The following is a 19,404-nucleotide window of genomic DNA, read 5'->3' on the forward strand; positions in this document are numbered from 1 at the left end:
AAAAACTACCAACTTCAGGTCAATACAATTAAAAGTCGAAATAAGGTATTTTTATATGCTCTTTCAAAGGTTCTGTCCTGAAATACAGCTACATTCATGGTCAACATCCTCAAGGTTTGAGAAGTCAGTAAGAAAAAAGAAAATTATTTTATTTGCAATCTTCTTTGTTAAACAGACAATTGAGTTGCAGTCCTAATTTATTCACACTGTGATACACAAATACTACATAAGAAATGGAGAAATACACATCCCAGTCACCGTGCGTCAAACACAACCACTGGAATTTAAGTTAAGGACTTCAACAAGAAAAATGAAATAATAAACAATGAACATGAACCTTTTCAAAAATGTTAAGAGAAAACTGATACACTCACAGAAAGTAACAATTGTCTCAATACCTCAAAACATGTTGGCCTAAATTGCCTCCTGATTATGCTTCACCTATTTTAGCTTGAGTACTGGCTTCAGGTATGTAGTTATGCTGGCAAAAGCAAGTTAGAGTGTGGGAGGCTGTGTGACACTGCATGATGGGTAGAAATTGAAAGCAGACTGGAAGTATTACCAACCTTGTGCATTGATGGTAAACACAACATTGTGCAGCACAACATTAAAAACGTGTCTCCCCAAAACTTCCCGTCTGCACCTAAAGGAAGTGATGTATTTTCCAGCCTTAATAATGCTACTACGAAGCAGGATTTGGGGCTTAGTGAGGTAACTTCAAAGTGTAACCTTAACTGGAACACAACATACTCCAGAACTGTTGAAAAGGATACATCTCTTTGTTCTCTTCTTGTACATGATTCTGTATCCACACTCTCTGCATCGGATAGGATCACGAGCCTTTATTTCATTCTCTGTATGGCATTCTGTTTGAGGGGGAAAGGTCGATGGCATTATATCGTTTATCAGGGTTTTCCATAATAGATTTTACCCTAGTACGTCATCTATGTTACACATTCTGTTTCCTTTAGACAGTATCTTTAGCTCAACACTCATTAATAAGTCACTTTTGGTCCAAGACTGATGTCCCCAGGACAAATCCAAATAGCAGACATTACCTCCACATATGTATATCATGGGTTGCTGTTTTGGCGGTTGCACGTCTTTAGGCGGATCCATACTTGTTTCTAGTAGACATCACAGGAGATAACTTACTAACACGTTACAATCAGTACAGTAATACAAGATCACAGACTGCAATTGAGTCAAGTTAGCTGGCAGTCTTTACGTAAATAGCTAGCTAGTGTGTCTAACCAACAAGGCTGAGTGATGGCATGTGATAATAAGAGCTGAGGTTGGCTTTGATGTATGCGTAGCAACACACCATTGTTTTTATTGATGGTTTTCCACACGTAGATAAGTGTTATCTGGCAAGCTAGCTACTATTCCACAAATTTTTATGTATACATTTGGCTAGCCCAGTATCTCACCTTAGCTTGCAAGAAAAGTTCTAATATATTTGTATTTCATTAATTTAAGATTGTAAATCCAAAAAATGTAAAAGTGTACACAAAAACAATTACTTTCACCATAACTCACCAGTGTATATACTTTATGGCTAGCTTAATACGTTTATTTTGTTGTTTCATCACCAGTGCACACGAGAATGCGTAGCTAGTTGGCAGGCTCTTTCACGTCGCAATAAAGTGACTTGTGATTGGTTTCTGAATCCTGCTCTGCTATTGGTCCACAAATCTCTAACATGTTGGATACTAATATTAGCACACTTTATAGCTTACCACAGTATATACAAAAAAAATTTTTTTAACTTAAAAATACTTATATTGTTTTTATTTATCTACACAAAAAAGCTTAAAAGTTGTTTAACGTGGTACTCCAGATCATTAGAGGGCGCTGCTGGTATTCCAAAATTGGCTGCATACAAATTCCCATCGCGCACGCCCGATTAAAAGAAATTCCAGCTGAGTGTTGAGTTTTTGAAAACAACGACAAGACAGGGCCGACAATGTTAATACTGTAATTATTGTCTAACGGTTTGGTGGAATTAGTCATTTACCAACGTTTGTGAACCCCAAACAGATCTCCCGACATTCCAAAACATGGAGCCCACAGCCCCCAAAAGGTGCGTGGTTGTTATTCGATTTAACGAGTCACATAGTACAGCTGCTAGCTAGCTAAGCTTGACTAAGATCGCGGCACTAATTGTCAACTTCTCTGTGAAGCAACACTTTATTAATTCAAACTAATAACAAGCTAGCTGGCTATAAAGGAGATTATAGTTCTACGAGCAAACGCGACACCTCTAAATAAATGCAAGTTACCAAACTATAGCACTCTTGCAATTACAGACACTAAACTGATTAGCTAGCCATAACTGTAATGTTTGGCTGATCACAACACAATAATGTGGTACAGTAGATACTAGTTGCCACTCCTGTAGCCAGATCGTATTGGAGAGGCTCTGTGGTCAGTCTGTCCGGAAGTTTTTGACTAGATAGCTTAATGAAGAAGTTAGTGAAAATGAATAAATATAATAGGAATATACTCACAGGCACTAACTTTTGTATCTGCTCTTTCACAGTAAGCTGAAAAAACTGAGTGAAGACAGTTTAACAAAACAGCCAGAAGAAGTTTTTGATGTTCTGGAAAAACTTGGAGAAGGGTGATGATTTTCTTCCCTTACTGTGTAATTTGTATTATGGGTTTACAAGAGTTTATACACAATAAATAGTCATTTTGAAGTCCCAGAGGCTAATAGATAGTGACCATCAGGTGAGAAAGTATATATATATATATATATATATATACAAAGATTTTTATTTAGCGTCATTGTCTGTTTCTAGCTCCTATGGCAGTGTGTTTAAAGCCATCCATAAGGAGTCAGGGCAAGTGGTGGCCATCAAGCAAGTGCCTGTGGAGTCTGACCTGCAGGAAATCATCAAGGAGATCTCCATCATGCAACAGTGTGACAGGTATGGATGGGTGAAGACGACAGGGGTAAGAGGGGGAGCATGAAGGTGTTGTAGTAAAAGAGGGAGACTTTACAGATGGGGGTGGTGGGGGGTCGTACTTAATGGGAGTGGCACTGTAGTCAACATTAAGTTTGTGGCATTACTTACACTAGTATGGAACGACAACTCTACCAACCCATATCAATCCAAGACCAATACCAATATGAACTAGACACTGTAGGCACACTGACAAATAATATATATATATTTCGATTTGTTTGATATCTTTTTCATGCTGTGGTGGTCCAGTCCCTATGTGGTGAAGTACTATGGCAGTTACTTTAAGAACACTGACCTGTGGATTGTCATGGAATACTGTGGAGCTGGCTCCGTCTCTGACATCATCAGGCTGCGCAATAAAACGGTAGGCTTCTACATGAGGGGAAACGGGTGCGACTGCAAACAAGTACATGAAATATGACCTCACACAGGAAGATTGTGCGTATTTAGAAGTGTAACAACGCCAATGACTGATTCCTGTTGGAGGTATAGACCGGTGTCTTTAACAGTAGTATTCCCTCCTTTCCCCTCGTTCATCCTGCGTCGCACAGCTGACTGAGGATGAGATAGCGACCATCCTCAAGTCCACCCTCAAGGGTTTGGAGTACCTCCACTTCATGAGGAAGATCCACAGAGACATTAAGGCTGGCAACATCCTCCTCAACACGGAGGGGCACGCCAAGCTGGCCGACTTTGGAGTAGCCGGGCAGCTAACGGTACACGCGTATCTTCCTTAAGCGTGCTTGAAGACCAGCAGGTCTGTGGTCCGTGATGGTGATTGTGTGTGTTTGGTATTCCCTCGGTGTAAAAGGACACCATGGCCAAGAGGAACACGGTGATCGGCACGCCCTTCTGGATGGCCCCCGAGGTGATCCAGGAGATCGGCTACAACTGCGTGGCAGACATCTGGTCCCTGGGGATCACCTCCATAGAGATGGCGGAGGGAAAGCCGCCCTACGCAGACATCCACCCCATGAGGGTGAGGTTGGGTTGGAGGAGGGGAGGGGGGGTTGGACATGGTGAATCACCTTAGTAGAGCCTAGGGTGAGCCAGATGGGTAGGCCGCTACTAATGCTTTTGTGAACAAATATTAGACGTTTGGGTTTAAGGTACTTGGCATTAGACTACATCCTCATAGCTATAAATTCAGTTTTAAGTTGAGTTCAGTTCTGATGTCTGTTTTTATGTATGTAACTAATTGTGTTTTTTCCCCCCCTTCTTCGTCTTAGGCTATCTTCATGATCCCCACAAACCCCCCTCCCACCTTCCGGAAGCCTGAGCTGTGGACCGACGAATTCACCGATTTTGTCAAGAAGTGTCTGGTGAAGAACCCTGAGCAGAGAGCCACTGCCACCCAGCTCTTACAAGTACGGGACGCACAAACTCCCTCAACTCACACATAAACCCTCCATCACTCACACACACACACACGTTTACTTACCATACCTCTGTTGCCGTCCCGCCCGCCCAGCACCCGTTCATCACCAACGCCAAGCCGGTGACCATCCTGAGGGACCTGATCTTGGAGGCCATGGAGGTGAAGGCCAAGAAACAGCAGGAGCAGCAGAGAGAGCTGGAGGAGGAGGAGGAGAACTCCGTACGTGGCGTGGGCCTCTTCTCTGACACCTCACCCGCCTCACCTTGTATCTGTACACGGAAACAACAGTCTATATCCTTAGACCGGAACGACGCCATGTTAATCGGTGTTCTGGCTTTTCCACTCTATATGGGTGGAGCCTGTTATTTACATACGAATAGTTTGTGCGGTTAACACTGCTGGTTTGTTGATCATCTGAAAGAGTGATCGTGATGCCATGTTTAAGTTCCCTCACTTCCATCAACATGACGTCAAAAAGATGATAGGCGTGCCTGTCGTGTCTGTGGCCGGTACATGGGAGACCCTCAGCTCTCTCCTCGAGTGGGTTTTGTGAACGTGACGTCTACTGGACGGTCTCCTTCACCTTGACAAGCCCGGGCGTCCATGTTTGCAGGAGGAGGAAACGGAGGTGGACTCCCACACCATGGTGAAGTCGGGCTCCGAGGGGGCGGGCACCATGCGCGCCACCAGCACCATGAGCGACGGGGCCCAGACCATGATCGAGCACGGCAGCACCATGCTGGAGGCGGACCTGGGCACCATGGTCATCAACAGCGACGACGAGGAGGAGGATGAAGACGAAGGCTCCATGAGGAGTGAGTGGGAACGCGGCGCTGTGTTAAGATCTCGCCTCCCCTTAACCCTCAGCTACGTTACGTGGCCACTTTTACCTTGAACTAAATATGTTGTACAATGCCGGGTATAAATACAGACGGTCTCTTTGGATAAAAGCGCCTGCAAAGTGAATAAAGGTAAACGTACATTGACACATATTTAATAGACGCTTTATAACATGAAATCAGGTTTTGTCTCAGATTTATTCCCAACAGACGTCTAGACAATTTTTTTGATACACATTCAGACAAATCCTTCCATGTTGTGTTTTCACTCAGTTCCTATAGCATCACTTGATACCCATCACAAGGCTATTTGGTTAATGTTGTTTCGAATGTTTCCCCACCCCCTCTTTCCAGGACACACCACACCCCAGCAGCCGCTACGCCCGTCCTTCATGGACTACTTTGACAAGCAGGACTCAAACAAGGCCCAGGAGAGGGAGAACTACAACCACAATCAGCCCCAGGAGCCCTACCACATAGCCAAAAACGTTTTCCCAGACAACTGGAAGGTCCCACAGGATGGAGACTTTGACTTTGTGAGTTACCAAATCTCTCTCTCGCTCTCACTCTCTCTCTCTTGCTCTCACTCGCTCTCCCTCCCTCTCTCTCTCTCAGCGCACGCATGCCTACGACCCTAATATGCACTCCCTCCGCATGTATGTGTGTAAGCAGTTGAAGAACCTGGACTTTGAGGAGCTGCAGCTGCGCCTGAGCGCGCTGGACCCCATGATGGAGCGGGAGATCGAGGAGCTGAGGCAGCGCTACACTGCCAAGAGACAGCCCATCCTGGACGCCATGGACGCCAAGAAACGACGGCAGCAGAACTTCTGAGACTCGCCGGTTTTCTTCTAGCGCGTTCCTGACCATGGTGCTGACTTGTGAGAGCTGGCAAGGGAAAAAGAGGATGTTTGCCATAGAGTTTGTGGTTGTGCCCGAAACTAGAACATATTGATGCCTTTGACGAGCCCCCTGTTTTGACTTCCATTAACTTGGTTGCCATGATTATAGTCCAATAGCATTCCTCCACTTTCTTAATCATGTCCGATTACTAATAGCTGTAGGCCTGGACTCTCATGTCCCTACATTTAGTTTCTGGTCAACTGGTCACCATGAAGTCTGTTTCACTTGATTCCAGGGCTGTGGGTTTTTTGTCTTTAAGTCATGTCTTCTTAGTCTTGACCCAGGAATGTACTGGTTTGGACAAGTCCCCTTCTTGGTCAAAGGCATGGCTCTTTAAAAGTCTCCATGAAAACAAAGCAAAGGGACAATATTAGTTTTGTAACTGACATTCCACCAAACTAGAAGCAGCAGGGGTACTGTAGACGAGTAAAGACGACATAACCAAGCTTTGACAATGTTTGGTAAAAGCTGTGGAGGTTTGTCCACAACCAAAGACTATCGTGAAGAGAATGCCTTAAAGGGAGGAGTATTAAAGTAATGGACGTATGTAATTTACCCTTAATGAGAAATCATGCTGTTGAGTACTATTGAATGATCCCTATCTACAACCTAATTATGGGAATTGAGGGAAGGGATAATGCATGTCTCATTTTGATGGACCATGAAGTTAAATCTCGGTTAACAATATTATTTTCTTTGTATACTTTTCTATCATCTTCAGTTGGCTGTTTCAAAAAATCTGTATACTTAAGTTTGTCATAAAACATAATCTGGCATGTCAACCCAAGTAGTTTACTTAGTTTTTCAGCAAATATAGAAGATGGAACTGGCTGTCTTCAGTTGTGTCAGTGTTGGAGGCCATACTAAACATTTCATGACAGACGATATTGTCAGTTGAAGCTAGAGATTGTGCTAAAGGCTCTTAATGGTGTTCAAATTGCTGTAAATTAATCATTAATGTTTCGTGTAATACGCCACATGACCTAAAAATCTAGAACCAAATATCAATGAATTAACTCAGTTCATAAGCAAATGCAGTAATACATTGATACTGACATTTGACAATCATTTAATACCATTATGTGTTGGTTTTAAAATGTATAGAATTTTCTGAATGTAAAGGTTAGAGACTGGTTAAATAAGGCATGGTGGTGTAGGACAACTCACTTCACTTCTTGGAGTAAACCTTGGTGAGCTTCTAGACAGATCCTACTTCAAAAAGGATTTGAGTTGCAGTTTGGCTATGTGTATTTAAAATGTTATGTTGCTTTGTAATGTTTTTGTTTGTTGGTAATGACACTACAGAATGGTCAGAAATCTATTTTTAAATACACATCCTATCAGTCAAACTTGTTAAGCCTATTGCGTAGTGGCATAGTTCCATTTAAAGTCTAACAAGTAACTATTAACTCTGGATAAGAGCGTCTGCAAAAAAAAGGACTAAATTAACATAAACGAAGGTTATATTCTGCTGTAATAGTTTTTTGCATTTATCCTCATATATTTACACAATTCAGGCAACATATAAGGACTGAGTTGAATGTAACCTATTGCTTTCTAACTTATTGTTTCAAAATGTTATGTTTGGAATGTGTAGGAAATAAAGTAACTACAACATATATACTTTCTAAAGATGTGTGCTTTAGCAGTCATTTATGTAAGCCTTTGGCTTTTGGAATGTTCTGGATGGACTGAGGTGTCTCCTGCACATATTCACTGTAAAATGCCCCCAGAAAACAAACCCCAACTGTGGGGGACTGTGTGTTACTTGTCTCCCAACCCTTTCCTGGATAACCCTTGTTCTGAAGCCTCTCCTCTGCTCCAGGGATATTTCGTTTCAATAACATTTGCTTAAATCACCCCTCCTTAATAAGGGTCTTGTCACACAGGAGTCAGGTGGCTGAGCGGTTAGGGAATCGGGCTAGTAATCAGATGGTTGCTGGTTCGATTCCCAGGCCTTGCCAAATGATGGTGTGTCCTTGGGCAAGGCACTTCACCCTACTTGCCTCAGGGGAATGTCCCTGTACTTACTGTAAGTCGCTCTGGATAAGAGTGTCTGCTAAATGACTAAATGTAAATGTCTTGTCTCTTTCAATGTAGAGATTCAAGAATGGAGATTCTTTTCTACATTTTCTTTTGTAAATGATTTCCACCACAAATATTAAAAGCAACAGGCTTTGCATTGCTTGGTGCCAGTCTTCTAACCCCAGCCATCATTCATGGAAGAAACCTACAGGGACAATGCTGCAGTGTGCCACAGGATGGGGCGGACTGGCGTGGTGATGAAGGGTGGGAGATGGGAGGATACAGCTAATAGTTGATGAGGGGCAAACCTTTCACTCCATCGACTCAACGCAACTGTATCCATTCGTTAATGTTTACAGAGAGAGTTTTTAGTGTCAAAGGTTGTCCTTGGAGCGCTGTTCTTTTCCGAGTTCACTTATTTCACAGAAGAGATGGCTTCTCTACATCGACATATTCCGTATACTCCAAAAGCCCCGATACGACAGGGAGTCTACAGGTAGGCATATCTTACAATTTTCTCAAATATTCTGTTGGTTTACATTTGAAATCTTAGAGGACGTGTGCAGACTAAACAACTTGTAATGTCTGCTAACTGCATTAAACCTGTGCAGACATTATACCATTAAATTGACCCACCCATGTATGAACCAAAAACATAAAAAGTATTTGTTTAAAGATTTCATTTATTTTGTTTTTGTAGCAATTCTTGGTACGCACACTTAGGCAATAGAGTAATAGCGCTCTTTAGGGGTAGCACCATCTTAACCAATAGGCTGTAAGAGGTGGGATCATGCACAGAGGTGGTGGTAGTTATGGTTCAAAGTGCACACAAACACACACACACACAATTTGGTTCATAAAGTTTCATCAACAAAACCTCACTACAAGCTCACCATGTTTTAAGACAGACTAAGTTTTTTTCTCCTCCATGTGACATACCCACAAGGGAATTACAGAGGCCAATATATGGAATTACATGTGTCCCAACGTAAACACTAAGAGAAAAAAAAAGGTCTTTGGAGATCATTTAAATATCCTTTCTTTAGATTTCATAAACCCTAACTCCCCAAACAAAACTGTTTTTAATAAATGAGAATGTGGAATATTATGTCCACTCTTCAGCCAGGCAGTAGTGGTGGATAGGACCATGTACATCTCTGGACAGCTGGGATTGGACACTGCCTCTGGTCAGCTGGTGGAGGGAGGTGTGCAGGCCCAAGCCAAACAGGTAAGCAGCAACGTGCTGGCTTGACTAGTTTACCCACACACTCACAGCACTACAAACAATCACTGTTTAGAGACGTGGTAAATGTGTGACCTTTATTATTATCCCTCTCTTTAACAGGCACTCGTCAACATGGGAGAGATCCTCAAAACTGCAGGGTGTACCTATGACAATGGTGAGATATGGATATGTTCAAAATATCACTAAGTTGTGTTTTATTGTACATTAGCTCATAGAGTAGGAAATGCACAAAATGTTAAACGTTTTTTCTCTTTTTCAGTGGTCAAGACAACTGTGTTGTTGGCAGACATGAATGACTTCAACAATGTCAATGAAATGTACAAGCAGTGTAAGTCTATGGATACTTTAATACCATATGCACATCTTCCATGTTTTGCTGTTCTAACGTTCTCCACTAGAGGGAGCCCAACACTGTCAATACACCCCCTGCCAAGACTAATTTGTTATTCAATCAGGCACAATTCTCTGTACATGGCTTTTTTTCTGCTTCAATATGAGGAACATTCCTGGATCTTAGATTTGTTAAAATGAATTGGTCCGTCAAATCTCTGTCAAGTATATTGTGTTCTATTGGTAAATTTCCCTTAGAGACTAGGTATCTCCTGAATTCCAGAGCACTTGAAGTAATGTAACCCCTAATGTAAGTGGACACCACTAGGTATGCTGAAACTCAAAACCTGGCCTTGCCCTATCCACACACACATACACAAACACATAGACACACAGAGGTATAGTCTGGGAAACTTTCCATATATCTACTTAACTAGTACTTACACTGACATGACACAAGTGAGTCACTCTAAAGCCCTGTTTACCTAACAATAAAGAAATAATTTCAGGGGAAATACATTTGAATAAAATGACTTTAAAACATCTGTATCAGAATTCCTGGGTAGTTGGCTTGGAAGGTCGAGGTGGCCTAGCAACCCGCAAAAAAACAGTGTAGGTTTGAAAGTAACAGAAGCCTTGATGAACAGCCAACTGGTTGAAGCAGCAATAAATATATTAATGTGATCTCCTATTAATGTCAGTGTTCCACTAAGGTTTGACATTCAGCTGAATTATCCTGTTTGTTGAAAACGTGTCTCCATTTTTTATTATTATTATTTCTTTTTTTTACAAATGTCAAGTGGATTTTGCCATTGTTCGGTAAACATAGTATGTATTTTGTATCTTTCAGTTTTCAGCAAAGATTTCCCAGCGCGAGCAGCCTATCAGGTTGCTGCTCTTCCCAGAGTAAGTGCTAGAAACAAATTACAGTTTAAACAGTACATTTCTCAAAATGTGGTTTGTAATAACATAACATGAAAATCATATAACAGTCTTTTTTTCTCTCTCTCTTCATTTAGGGGGGTCTGGTGGAGATAGAAGCTGTCGCTGTATTGGGACCCCTCTCAGACTCCGGACTAGCCGGTCAGGGGACACATAAATTGTAAACAAATAGGCCTTATTCATGGAAAGTTTAGTGAAAGTCTCAGTTTACATATGAAGGAAACCGCTAGGGTCTTTTGAGAAGCAGACATTCAATGACCATGCACATCTCTTCCTGCGTCAAATACATTTGGGTAAAATTTACCCTCTTTACATGGAAACAGTCGAACCAATGAACCTATTTGAATATTAAGGTTTATAGGATTGATATTTATTAGTTAATGTGGCAATGTAATGTTTGCAAGATAATAACATAAAGATTTGCTATTTCCCCTTTCTTATTCTTTTTTTAACACACAAGGTACATTACAGAAGAATGTCGGTGACATGCACTCTCTACTGATGCAGAACGAGGAATCAGAAACACGTCATTGATAAAATTAGTTAAGATATTTAACTGAACTGTACAAAGTTCTTGAAACATTTCCACCTTACTCTTAATCTGAAAGACATGATTGTTCAAAGTCAGCTACATATATATATTATTAGATCCAATATTGTTTTGGCTTTGTGATTTTCACAAAGAGATGTACTGATGGATGTATGATAGAAGTATTACAATTATACACACCCTTATGAGGCAGTATAATCTACATACCAGAACGTGATATTGTATATCAATGCCAAGCTTTTAAATGACTCTAAAGTAAAGAAATAATATTTACCACTAAATGCAGAAAAATTGCAGTATAGGACAATTAGAACAATTCAAAAACAGACAAGGAAGTGAAGAAAACTCAGAAATGTCACTTTAGAAGCCTGATTCCTCTTGGAATCCTACCCACCCCTCTTTACATAGAGGCACGTGGTGGACTGACAGTACCTGGTCTGAGTGGCCAGAAGGTCTGCATCTTGGCAACAGGTACAGTCCATGTCGGGTGTGTCATCTCTGTCTCTCTATTTCTCAACCTCTCAAAGTTCAACACACACACACAGTGTTGAATTCTTCATCCATAAGTTGGTATTGAGTTTCACTCACTGGGGGCTGAAACGTTAAAGTAGAAAAATCATTAGGATACACAAAGGAGGGGAAGCAATGACAACACTGAAGTGAAAATGTATTTGATTTTACTTTTAATATAATAACGGCGAAATAATATAATGGCAGCTACTGGAACTGGCCCATTTGTTTTCCTCAGGTGATGCGATGGCTCGTGGCACCAGCAAGATGAATTCTGAAGTTGACAGTCATAGTTTTTCGGCTTAGATACAAGAAAAAAGCCTCCAAACCCAAATATGTGAACACCTAACCATCAGATGTATGTGACCAAAATAATGGCACGAAGTTGGCTATAATACCTGCCACACTTCTGGGAATGCTGTCCACAACATTTAGGAGTGCATCTGTGAGAATCTGTGCCCAATTTGTGTGCAAGGCAAGGCAAGTTTATTTGTATAGCACATTTCAACAAAAAGGCAATTCAAAGCGCTTCACATAAAACCATTAAAAGCATCAAAACATAATGCAAAAGAAAACAAGATTTAAAAACAATTAAGAACATTCCATAAGACATTAAAAACTGCCAAAAAGCAAGTATAAAAGTTGTAGTGCAGTTTAAGAAATAAAATGCAGGAGTGAGATGCATTGATATCCTTGAATCTGGTTCAATTAAAGGCAACAGCAAACAGTAAAGTCTTCAATCTGGATTTAAAGGAGCTGAGGGTCTCAGCAGACCTGCAGCTTTCAGGGACCTTGTTCCAGATATGTGGAGCAGAAAAACTGAACGCTGCTTCTCCATGTATAGTTCTGACTCTTGGAACACAAAGTAGACCAGTCCCAGATGACCTGAGGGGTCGGGATGGTTCATAAGGTAGCAGCAGATCACAAATGTGTTTAGGCCCTAAACCATTCAGTGCTTTATAAATCAGCAGCAGGATTGTAAAGTCAATTCTTTGTTGGACAGGAAGCCAATGCAAAGACCTCAGAACTGGAGTGATGTGATCCACTTTCTTAGTCTTAGTGAGGACTCGAGCTGCAGCGTTCTGAATCAGCTGCACCTTTCTGACTGACTTTTTACAGAGACCTGTGAACACACCGTTACAGTAGTCGAGTCTACTGAAGAAGTGTCAATTATGTTGAGTGATCAATTCTGGCTTGCAGATGATGTTAGAACTTAGTTACTAACTTATTAACTTCACTAATTGACTAGAAAAGTTAGCAACCACTCACAGTATATTGGGGGATGGTTTTCATGGTGTGTGGGCTAGAGTCCTTTGTACAGCTGTTGGAAATATGAATGTTAAAGCATAACATGTCATTACAGACAATTCTGTGGTTCAAACTTGGGGAAGGCCCTTTCCTGTTTTAACTTTATAGTGTTCCCATGCTCAAAGAAAGGCCCATATAGAACTGTTTTGTGGCTGAGAGGAAGCCCATTTTGCATCAATATTCCAACATCTATTGTAAAACCTTCCCAGATTAAGGCAGTTACAAAAACAAAGTGGGAACCAACTCCAGATGAAAGCCCATGATTTTGGAATGAGGTTCAACAAGCAGGTGTCTGCTTGTTAAAGTCGTATCCACATACTATTGGCCCTAAAGTGTATGTTGAGAATAATAAGCAATTATACATACTTGCAGGCCACTACACCTCCTATTTACTAAGACTAGAAAAGAACATACACTCTCTTATATGTGTTCCATTGGTCACAGCTGACCCATAAGACATAGAAGCATGGAGAAACAATCCCCTGGAGGCCACCACCAACAACCTATTGCCCTCTATTGCCCAGGTGACCTATCCATGCGTCAAGTCTGTTGTGGAGTTGCGAGTTGATGTCTGCCCCGGAGTGTTCATTAGAAAATAGAACATGTCTGTTTGTTAGATACACCCCTGGTAACAGGCAGGGTAATGAGACATGGAGGTCTAGAGAGAGACAGAAGGTAAAATTCACCTGGGCGATACTGTGTTCACTGGGTCACCACACAGTAAATGAAGCGCATCTCAGGTTACCAGTAGCCACATGAACTGTATTCTTTCCTACAGGGACATTTTATTATTAACTGTGTGTTGGGTTGGGTGCGCTTGCCTCCATGTTTCCTCTTGTGTGCTAATGGCCAGGGAACTGCCATACTGAATGAACTTGCAAAATCATTCATATAAGACAAACAGAAACTTTTTTTCTATGCATGTCAAGGTTTACACACAATCAGGTCATTGGTAATTATTTGAGACCTCTGGTAAACCAGGAAGTGATACATATCAGGAGTATTATCCATCTGCAAAGAAAATAGCATAGTCCACATATTATTAATGAAGAACTTTTGGTCTAGACTCCGCATTGAGATCAATTCTGTTTCCCGTCAGTGATTTTTATTCATTTCCAAGCCTTTCTTGACACAACATTTAAACTTGGTTGAGCCCTCTCCTGTTTGCCTTGTAACCTACCTTAGTTCTGGGCTGCAGATGGCTCTGGGGTGCTGTCTGGCTGTACGGGGGCTGCAGGTGCCTCTGGGGTGCTGTCTGGCTGTACGGGGGCTGCAGGGGCTTCAGCGGACGGCTCTGTCGTACCTGAGACCCCCGCTACAGGAGCAGGCGTTGGCGAAAGGGTTGCTGTGTCTGGTGCCCCCTCCACTGGTGCCAGAGCTGGTGTGGTGTTCCCCTCTGCAGGTGGTGCTGCTGCTGCAGGTTCATCTACAGCCTGTGGAGAGCCCTCTGGTTTGGTTTGGTCCGGAAGGGTCTCACTGTCTTCAGCAACGGTTTTATTCTCATTGGCTGTACCTGCAATGTATAAATAGAATACATGATCAAGATGGGTGTTACGTAAATGAAATATCCTACTGCGTTAGCATAGTCCATAAACATCTGGACTTGGTCAAAGTTATACTGCTGACAAAAGGAGAATTCTGATGGAGCTCAATTGTATGTAAGACATAGTTAGGTAAACATGAAACTAGTGAACGATGCCTCACAAATTGGCAGCTTCAACAATAACTGCTGTACTTTCAATCTCAGGTAACAGGAATGATATTTTGGGGGACTGAAGTCAAGCTTCAACAAACTGAACAACAACAGTAACAAGGGCTCAGACACTGTAACTAGTTACCTGAGACCTGCTTTTGAGCTAGTATTACACTTCACCGTAGAAACACCTTGGGTGTCGTCCCCAGACTCAAGTAGTAGCCACCTTTGACAGTGTTGGTTTGACATGATTTGTCAGTCTTAGTAATAAAGTAATCTAAGCGGAACCGAGTAAATGATCATATGAAGCACTGAATTCTTTATAACACATATTAACTTATCCTTGTTACTGAACAGTATAAGTGCACAGAGATATGAGACTTTGGAGCACTGACCCAATACATTTGCATTCGGAAACATTGTTTTATACTCAGCTCAGGGCACACCTCACAGTGGCATCTCCATTCAATATGATGAAAAATAAATGGTGGTGGGAGAAAGTGAAATGTATACTTATCGTGATTACCAGTTATTTAAGCCCAAAATGATAAGAGTAGTGTGGGTGCACTAATTATGCTTGTACCAAATACATGGTATACCAGGCTTCTGCTCATGCCTTTATATGGTGTAATGCCTATAGGTACACGATTGAACTATCTTAATGTGTTACTTAACTATTTTACAGATTTTGAGATTCCTGTATGTTCTGGCACATTATTTTCAACTTTCCATCGCATGTTAAGTCAAGTATACAATACAATCCCAGAATTCTCCTAGAATCTGTCCTCTGTCCCAACTAAGTTCTGTCCTCACAAATGTGGGAAATTCACACAGAGCTCAGAGGGAACACCGTAAGAGACACATGTTAGGACCACAGTTCTAGGTCAAACATTTTGAACTAGACCATGGAAGTTAAGCAACCACACAAGGTTCTCAATTTCTCAGTGGAAACCAAAGAGGTATCGCCCTGATGCCACCGGTATATCCCATGAGAGCATGGTATTCAACATGACTTCCCTAACTTCCAATGTGAAACTACTGTCTTAATTCGCAGACTGTTAATTGATGTCAGCTGTTTTGTGTTAGCGAGATGGCATGCATCAACTTCCAAATGAATTGATTTGACCCTAAAGGATGGTGCACGACAAACAGACATAATTAAACGAAGTGCCGTTCGCCCGATCATTTAAATTAATATCTCAGGAGTATCTCAGCAAGTGTTAAAATCTGAAACCATGAAATTACTATTTACTGTCATGTTTTATTTTGAGTGGCACAATTTTTCAAATACATTTATTACATATTAGTAATTTACAGTAAACCTACCTGTATTGCTTGCGCCATTGCTTTTGTCTGGTTTAATGCTCGGTCGAGTTGTATCCTGCGCTGTAGTTTTGGTACTCGAGGAACATCCCATTCTGTCTGAGTAACATAGAGGTGTGAAACTTATGTTAGAACTTAACAGAAGTATCCAATGCCCCGATGACGTGCATATGCGGTCTCTGAAAATGTAAACTCAAAAGTAGGCTACAGGTAGCGCCGACTGATCGTCACTGTCCTATGCTTATTAGTGCAATATCAATTCTTTCGTTCGTAATTGCGCATGACTCTAGTTCACCTCGCCGTGGGATCGCGCGCTGTAGTGTTTCCATACAAGGTAGGTGATTAATGCACCTCACGAAATACAGACCTACCGTTTTTATTTGCTAATTACAATTGCAAACAAATTATTATGTAGGGTTTGTTGTTAGCATACTATGTACTTTATTATGGATACGTGACTTTGGGCAGGAAAGACAATAGGCCTAAAAGTCGGAAAAGTAAAACTACACTTTAACTTGAAGCCTAAACGAGAACACTATAACCCCCTCGAACTTCTTGATCTCGCGGTAATTGTGTACGTTTATGCGTTAAATTGCTGTTCTGACACACGTTTTTAGATTTACAAATCATGAGAACTAGCCTATGAAGGTGTCTTGATGGGTCGCGTTGTTTAAAGGTTAGTTCATCTGCGCAGTGGATCCACGAGAACTCGCCGTTTATTTGTGCAATGCACGATGGGACTTCCTTTCTCTCCGAGGCCATATTGGAGTTACTTCACTGTAAGATGGGCTCCGTGTTTTAGTATCAAATTATCCACATATTCGGCATAATTAACGCATACCTAGCCCATCAGTACTAACGATAGATAATCCCATATTCTCTGTTGTTTTTAGGTTGGCCAGATCGGACTAAACAGCAACAATGGTGGCCGCAAAGAAAACGGTGAGCTGTCCGCCCTCGTCGAACACATGCTGGTGCTGGTAGACCTCAGACTGAGGCTCAATTCACGTGTAATCATGACATGTTGCTGTTTGGGCCTAGTACCTAGATAACGTTCAAATGGCCTGTAGCGACACATTTTCTTAACATTATAAATCCACGACTGGCCTACCTTTCTACTGCTTAATTTACCCCGTGTTCTTGTAAACTGTTTAGCAGTGTGTTGGTATCGGCATTGGTTCGCTAGTATCAAGTTGACAGACTAGCTTGTTAGCAATCGGCATGCAACTAGCTAGCCGCTAGTTATATTAGAGTAATGTTAGTTCCTTTTCCAGCTAGCGAGCCAGGTACTTAACAGTAATTGTCTAACAGTTTTATAAATTAACCATCTCAATGCCCACATGTTGACGCCAGCTGACTAAAATATAATTAATATAGGCTATATTGATTCACGAATGTCATTGAATTGAGTGTAGTGGCTAGTGTAGAGCAATAGCTAGAGTAGAAAAGCTAGTGCTACTTTGCAAGGAACTGATGAGTAAGCTTAAACTCCAATGAACTTTTCCATTTCTTTAATAGTTCCATATTTCATATTCAACAAACTAAAGGCTTGCAAGTAAATGTTTACATGTTTGTTTCTCAGAAAAAGTCCCTTGAGTCCATCAACTCCCGTCTCCAGTTGGTGATGAAAAGTGGGAAGTACGTGTTGGGATACAAACAGTCCCAGAAAATGATCCGCCAGGGCAAAGCGAAGCTGGTCATCCTGGCCAACAACTGCCCTGCTCTCAGGTAACCTTTCACCACACCACCATTTAATACACGTTATAATTCAAAGTATTGCAGGCAAACATGTTGGCAGCTGCTTAGTTGTACTAACTAAACCAATGCGCTTTTCAAGCAGGTTTCCAAACTACAATCTAGTAATGCTCAAAATACTATTCTGGATAGGTCATTCATGCATAGTTTGTAGGCATTAAAAGGTCGGAGATTCAGTTTACAACTCATTTATCAAAGGTTTTATTTTAGTTTATGAGCTAAGCAGCAAAACATGCAGGGTCCCTGAACCACTAGTTTAGTGTATACATATAATTAATTAAAATGAACTTTGACTGCAACTTGCTTGTTTTCACCAAACCTGCTCTCTTCTAGGAAATCTGAGATTGAGTACTACGCCATGTTGGCCAAGACTGGTGTCCACCACTACAGTGGCAACAACATTGAGCTTGGCACAGCTTGCGGCAAATACTTCAGGGTGTGCACACTGGCCATCATTGACCCTGGTTAGTATGACGGTTTTCCTATTTCATTTGCTCAAAAGGAAATGCTGCACCCCAAATTCTCATGCATGTTTCTTTTCTAGTCTTAAGCACAAGGTTTTGATGCATGATTATATAAATGGTATCCTTGAAGTGTCTTCTGCTCTACTTTCTATATGCACTTGGTGCTTAATCGATACAATGTAAAAAGTAAGTTACTGCAGTATAGGAGAGTTTCAGAGAGGGCACAACAGTGATGCCGTATGGGAGCATGTACTTAGTCCTTTAGTATGTCATTTGCCAGATTTTTATTTTAAATTGAGTGGCTGTATTTTATACCAGTCACCATCATTCCTGTTTTTTAATCTTGCATCTGTAAAAAAAACAAGTTATATCTGGACTAGTGATTTGCTAGAATATTACCAATCAAAGCACTCAGCTAAAATCATCTATAATAGTTGTCCGTTTGGTGACAACATATTCAGCTTTGTAATGGGAGTCAAATTTATGGCTGTCTTTACAATGGGCCAGTCTGTGAAAAGGGTGTGTGATGTACTGTTGATGAACCATCTCTTCTCCACAGGTGATTCAGACATCATCAGGAGTATGCCAGATCAGCAGCAGGGGGAGAAGTAGAGCGGACATTCCTCATGTTATAAATAAAGTTGGTCAAATGTTACAGTAGTCTGGTCTTTTTATTCCTATTTGACTTGACTGAAACCAATGACTACTTTTATGATTTTAGGACCATGTGCAAATAGTTTCTACTAGTGGGGTTAAATTCTTTGTCAAAATTGTTTGTTCACTGGTGATAGGAAGGTATTGTTTGAAAATTTGTAGCTGTTTTTTAACAAGGTTAAAAATGGGATGCTTTGTAAAATAAAATGATGGAAATGTTTTGATGATGGAAATTTTACAACTGATTGATAAACCTTTTGTCCAAGAGCTTTGCAGTCCTACGGTTGTCCCAGAGGCATACATGTCCTTGGATATATCATCTGCATGCAAGGTTATGTCTGTGTGCTGTCATGGATATGGGTTCTGGCTCCTGCCACACTGACTATTTTGGTAGGAGGAAGTGACAAAACATTTCAAATCACATGAGTCTCAATATCCAGACATGGCAGCAGCATATTGTACTCATGTACTTAAGTTACTGAATGATTTGAGACCCCTTCATAGTAGATGCTGTC

General features: G+C 41.2%; 5 protein-coding genes across 7 annotated transcripts; 3 read left to right on the forward strand and 2 right to left on the reverse strand.

Moving 5' to 3' along the window:
* Window positions 1–128: 128 nt before the first annotated feature.
* Window positions 129–1,641, reverse strand: polr2k (RNA polymerase II, I and III subunit K). The gene is made up of 4 exons (XM_067256001.1): window positions 1,540–1,641; window positions 1,059–1,127; window positions 774–866; window positions 129–277 (listed from the first exon to the last, which is right to left on the reverse strand). The coding sequence occupies exons 2-4, from the start codon at window positions 1,117–1,119 to the stop codon at window positions 255–257; spliced, it is 177 nt and encodes a 58-aa protein (XP_067112102.1). The 5' UTR covers window positions 1,120–1,127; window positions 1,540–1,641; the 3' UTR covers window positions 129–254.
* Window positions 1,642–1,931: 290 nt separating this feature from the next.
* Window positions 1,932–7,721, forward strand: stk3 (serine/threonine kinase 3 (STE20 homolog, yeast)). Of its 2 annotated transcripts, none has more exons than XM_067256134.1 (11): window positions 1,932–2,083; window positions 2,543–2,623; window positions 2,805–2,933; window positions 3,222–3,336; window positions 3,524–3,688; window positions 3,784–3,951; window positions 4,202–4,339; window positions 4,444–4,569; window positions 4,964–5,165; window positions 5,544–5,725; window positions 5,859–7,721. In XM_067256134.1, the coding sequence occupies exons 1-11, from the start codon at window positions 2,061–2,063 to the stop codon at window positions 6,018–6,020; spliced, it is 1,491 nt and encodes a 496-aa protein (XP_067112235.1). In that variant the 5' UTR covers window positions 1,932–2,060; the 3' UTR covers window positions 6,021–7,721. The 2 variants fall into 2 exon arrangements, with proteins under 2 accessions (XP_067112235.1, XP_067112236.1); XM_067256135.1 differs by having other exon boundaries at window positions 5,862–7,721.
* Window positions 7,722–8,524: 803 nt separating this feature from the next.
* On the forward strand, window positions 8,525–11,067 carry LOC136962136 (2-iminobutanoate/2-iminopropanoate deaminase-like). Its single transcript, XM_067255798.1, has 6 exons — window positions 8,525–8,610; window positions 9,237–9,342; window positions 9,460–9,514; window positions 9,620–9,688; window positions 10,541–10,596; window positions 10,710–11,067. The coding sequence occupies exons 1-6, from the start codon at window positions 8,546–8,548 to the stop codon at window positions 10,794–10,796; spliced, it is 438 nt and encodes a 145-aa protein (XP_067111899.1). The 5' UTR covers window positions 8,525–8,545; the 3' UTR covers window positions 10,797–11,067.
* Window positions 11,068–11,478: 411 nt separating this feature from the next.
* On the reverse strand, window positions 11,479–16,293 carry si:dkey-284p5.3 (uncharacterized protein LOC557830 homolog). 2 transcript variants are annotated; one of them, XM_067255799.1, is made up of 3 exons: window positions 16,020–16,293; window positions 14,181–14,513; window positions 11,479–11,776 (listed from the first exon to the last, which is right to left on the reverse strand). In XM_067255799.1, exons 1-2 carry the CDS (start codon window positions 16,108–16,110, stop codon window positions 14,182–14,184), a joined length of 423 nt encoding a protein of 140 aa, XP_067111900.1. In that variant the 5' UTR covers window positions 16,111–16,293; the 3' UTR covers window positions 11,479–11,776; window position 14,181. The 2 variants fall into 2 exon arrangements, with proteins under 2 accessions (XP_067111900.1, XP_067111901.1); XM_067255800.1 differs by lacking the exon at window positions 11,479–11,776 and adding an exon at window positions 12,962–13,013 and having other exon boundaries at window positions 16,020–16,237.
* Window positions 16,294–16,746: 453 nt separating this feature from the next.
* rpl30 (ribosomal protein L30) lies at window positions 16,747–18,890 on the forward strand. The gene is made up of 5 exons (XM_067255688.1): window positions 16,747–16,795; window positions 16,910–16,958; window positions 17,599–17,744; window positions 18,105–18,235; window positions 18,795–18,890. Exons 2-5 carry the CDS (start codon window positions 16,938–16,940, stop codon window positions 18,845–18,847), a joined length of 351 nt encoding a protein of 116 aa, XP_067111789.1. The 5' UTR covers window positions 16,747–16,795; window positions 16,910–16,937; the 3' UTR covers window positions 18,848–18,890.
* Window positions 18,891–19,404: the final 514 nt, after the last annotated feature.

The sequence above is a fragment of the Osmerus mordax genome, chromosome 18 (assembly GCF_038355195.1).
Source record: "Osmerus mordax isolate fOsmMor3 chromosome 18, fOsmMor3.pri, whole genome shotgun sequence".
NCBI lineage: Eukaryota > Metazoa > Chordata > Actinopteri > Osmeriformes > Osmeridae > Osmerus > Osmerus mordax.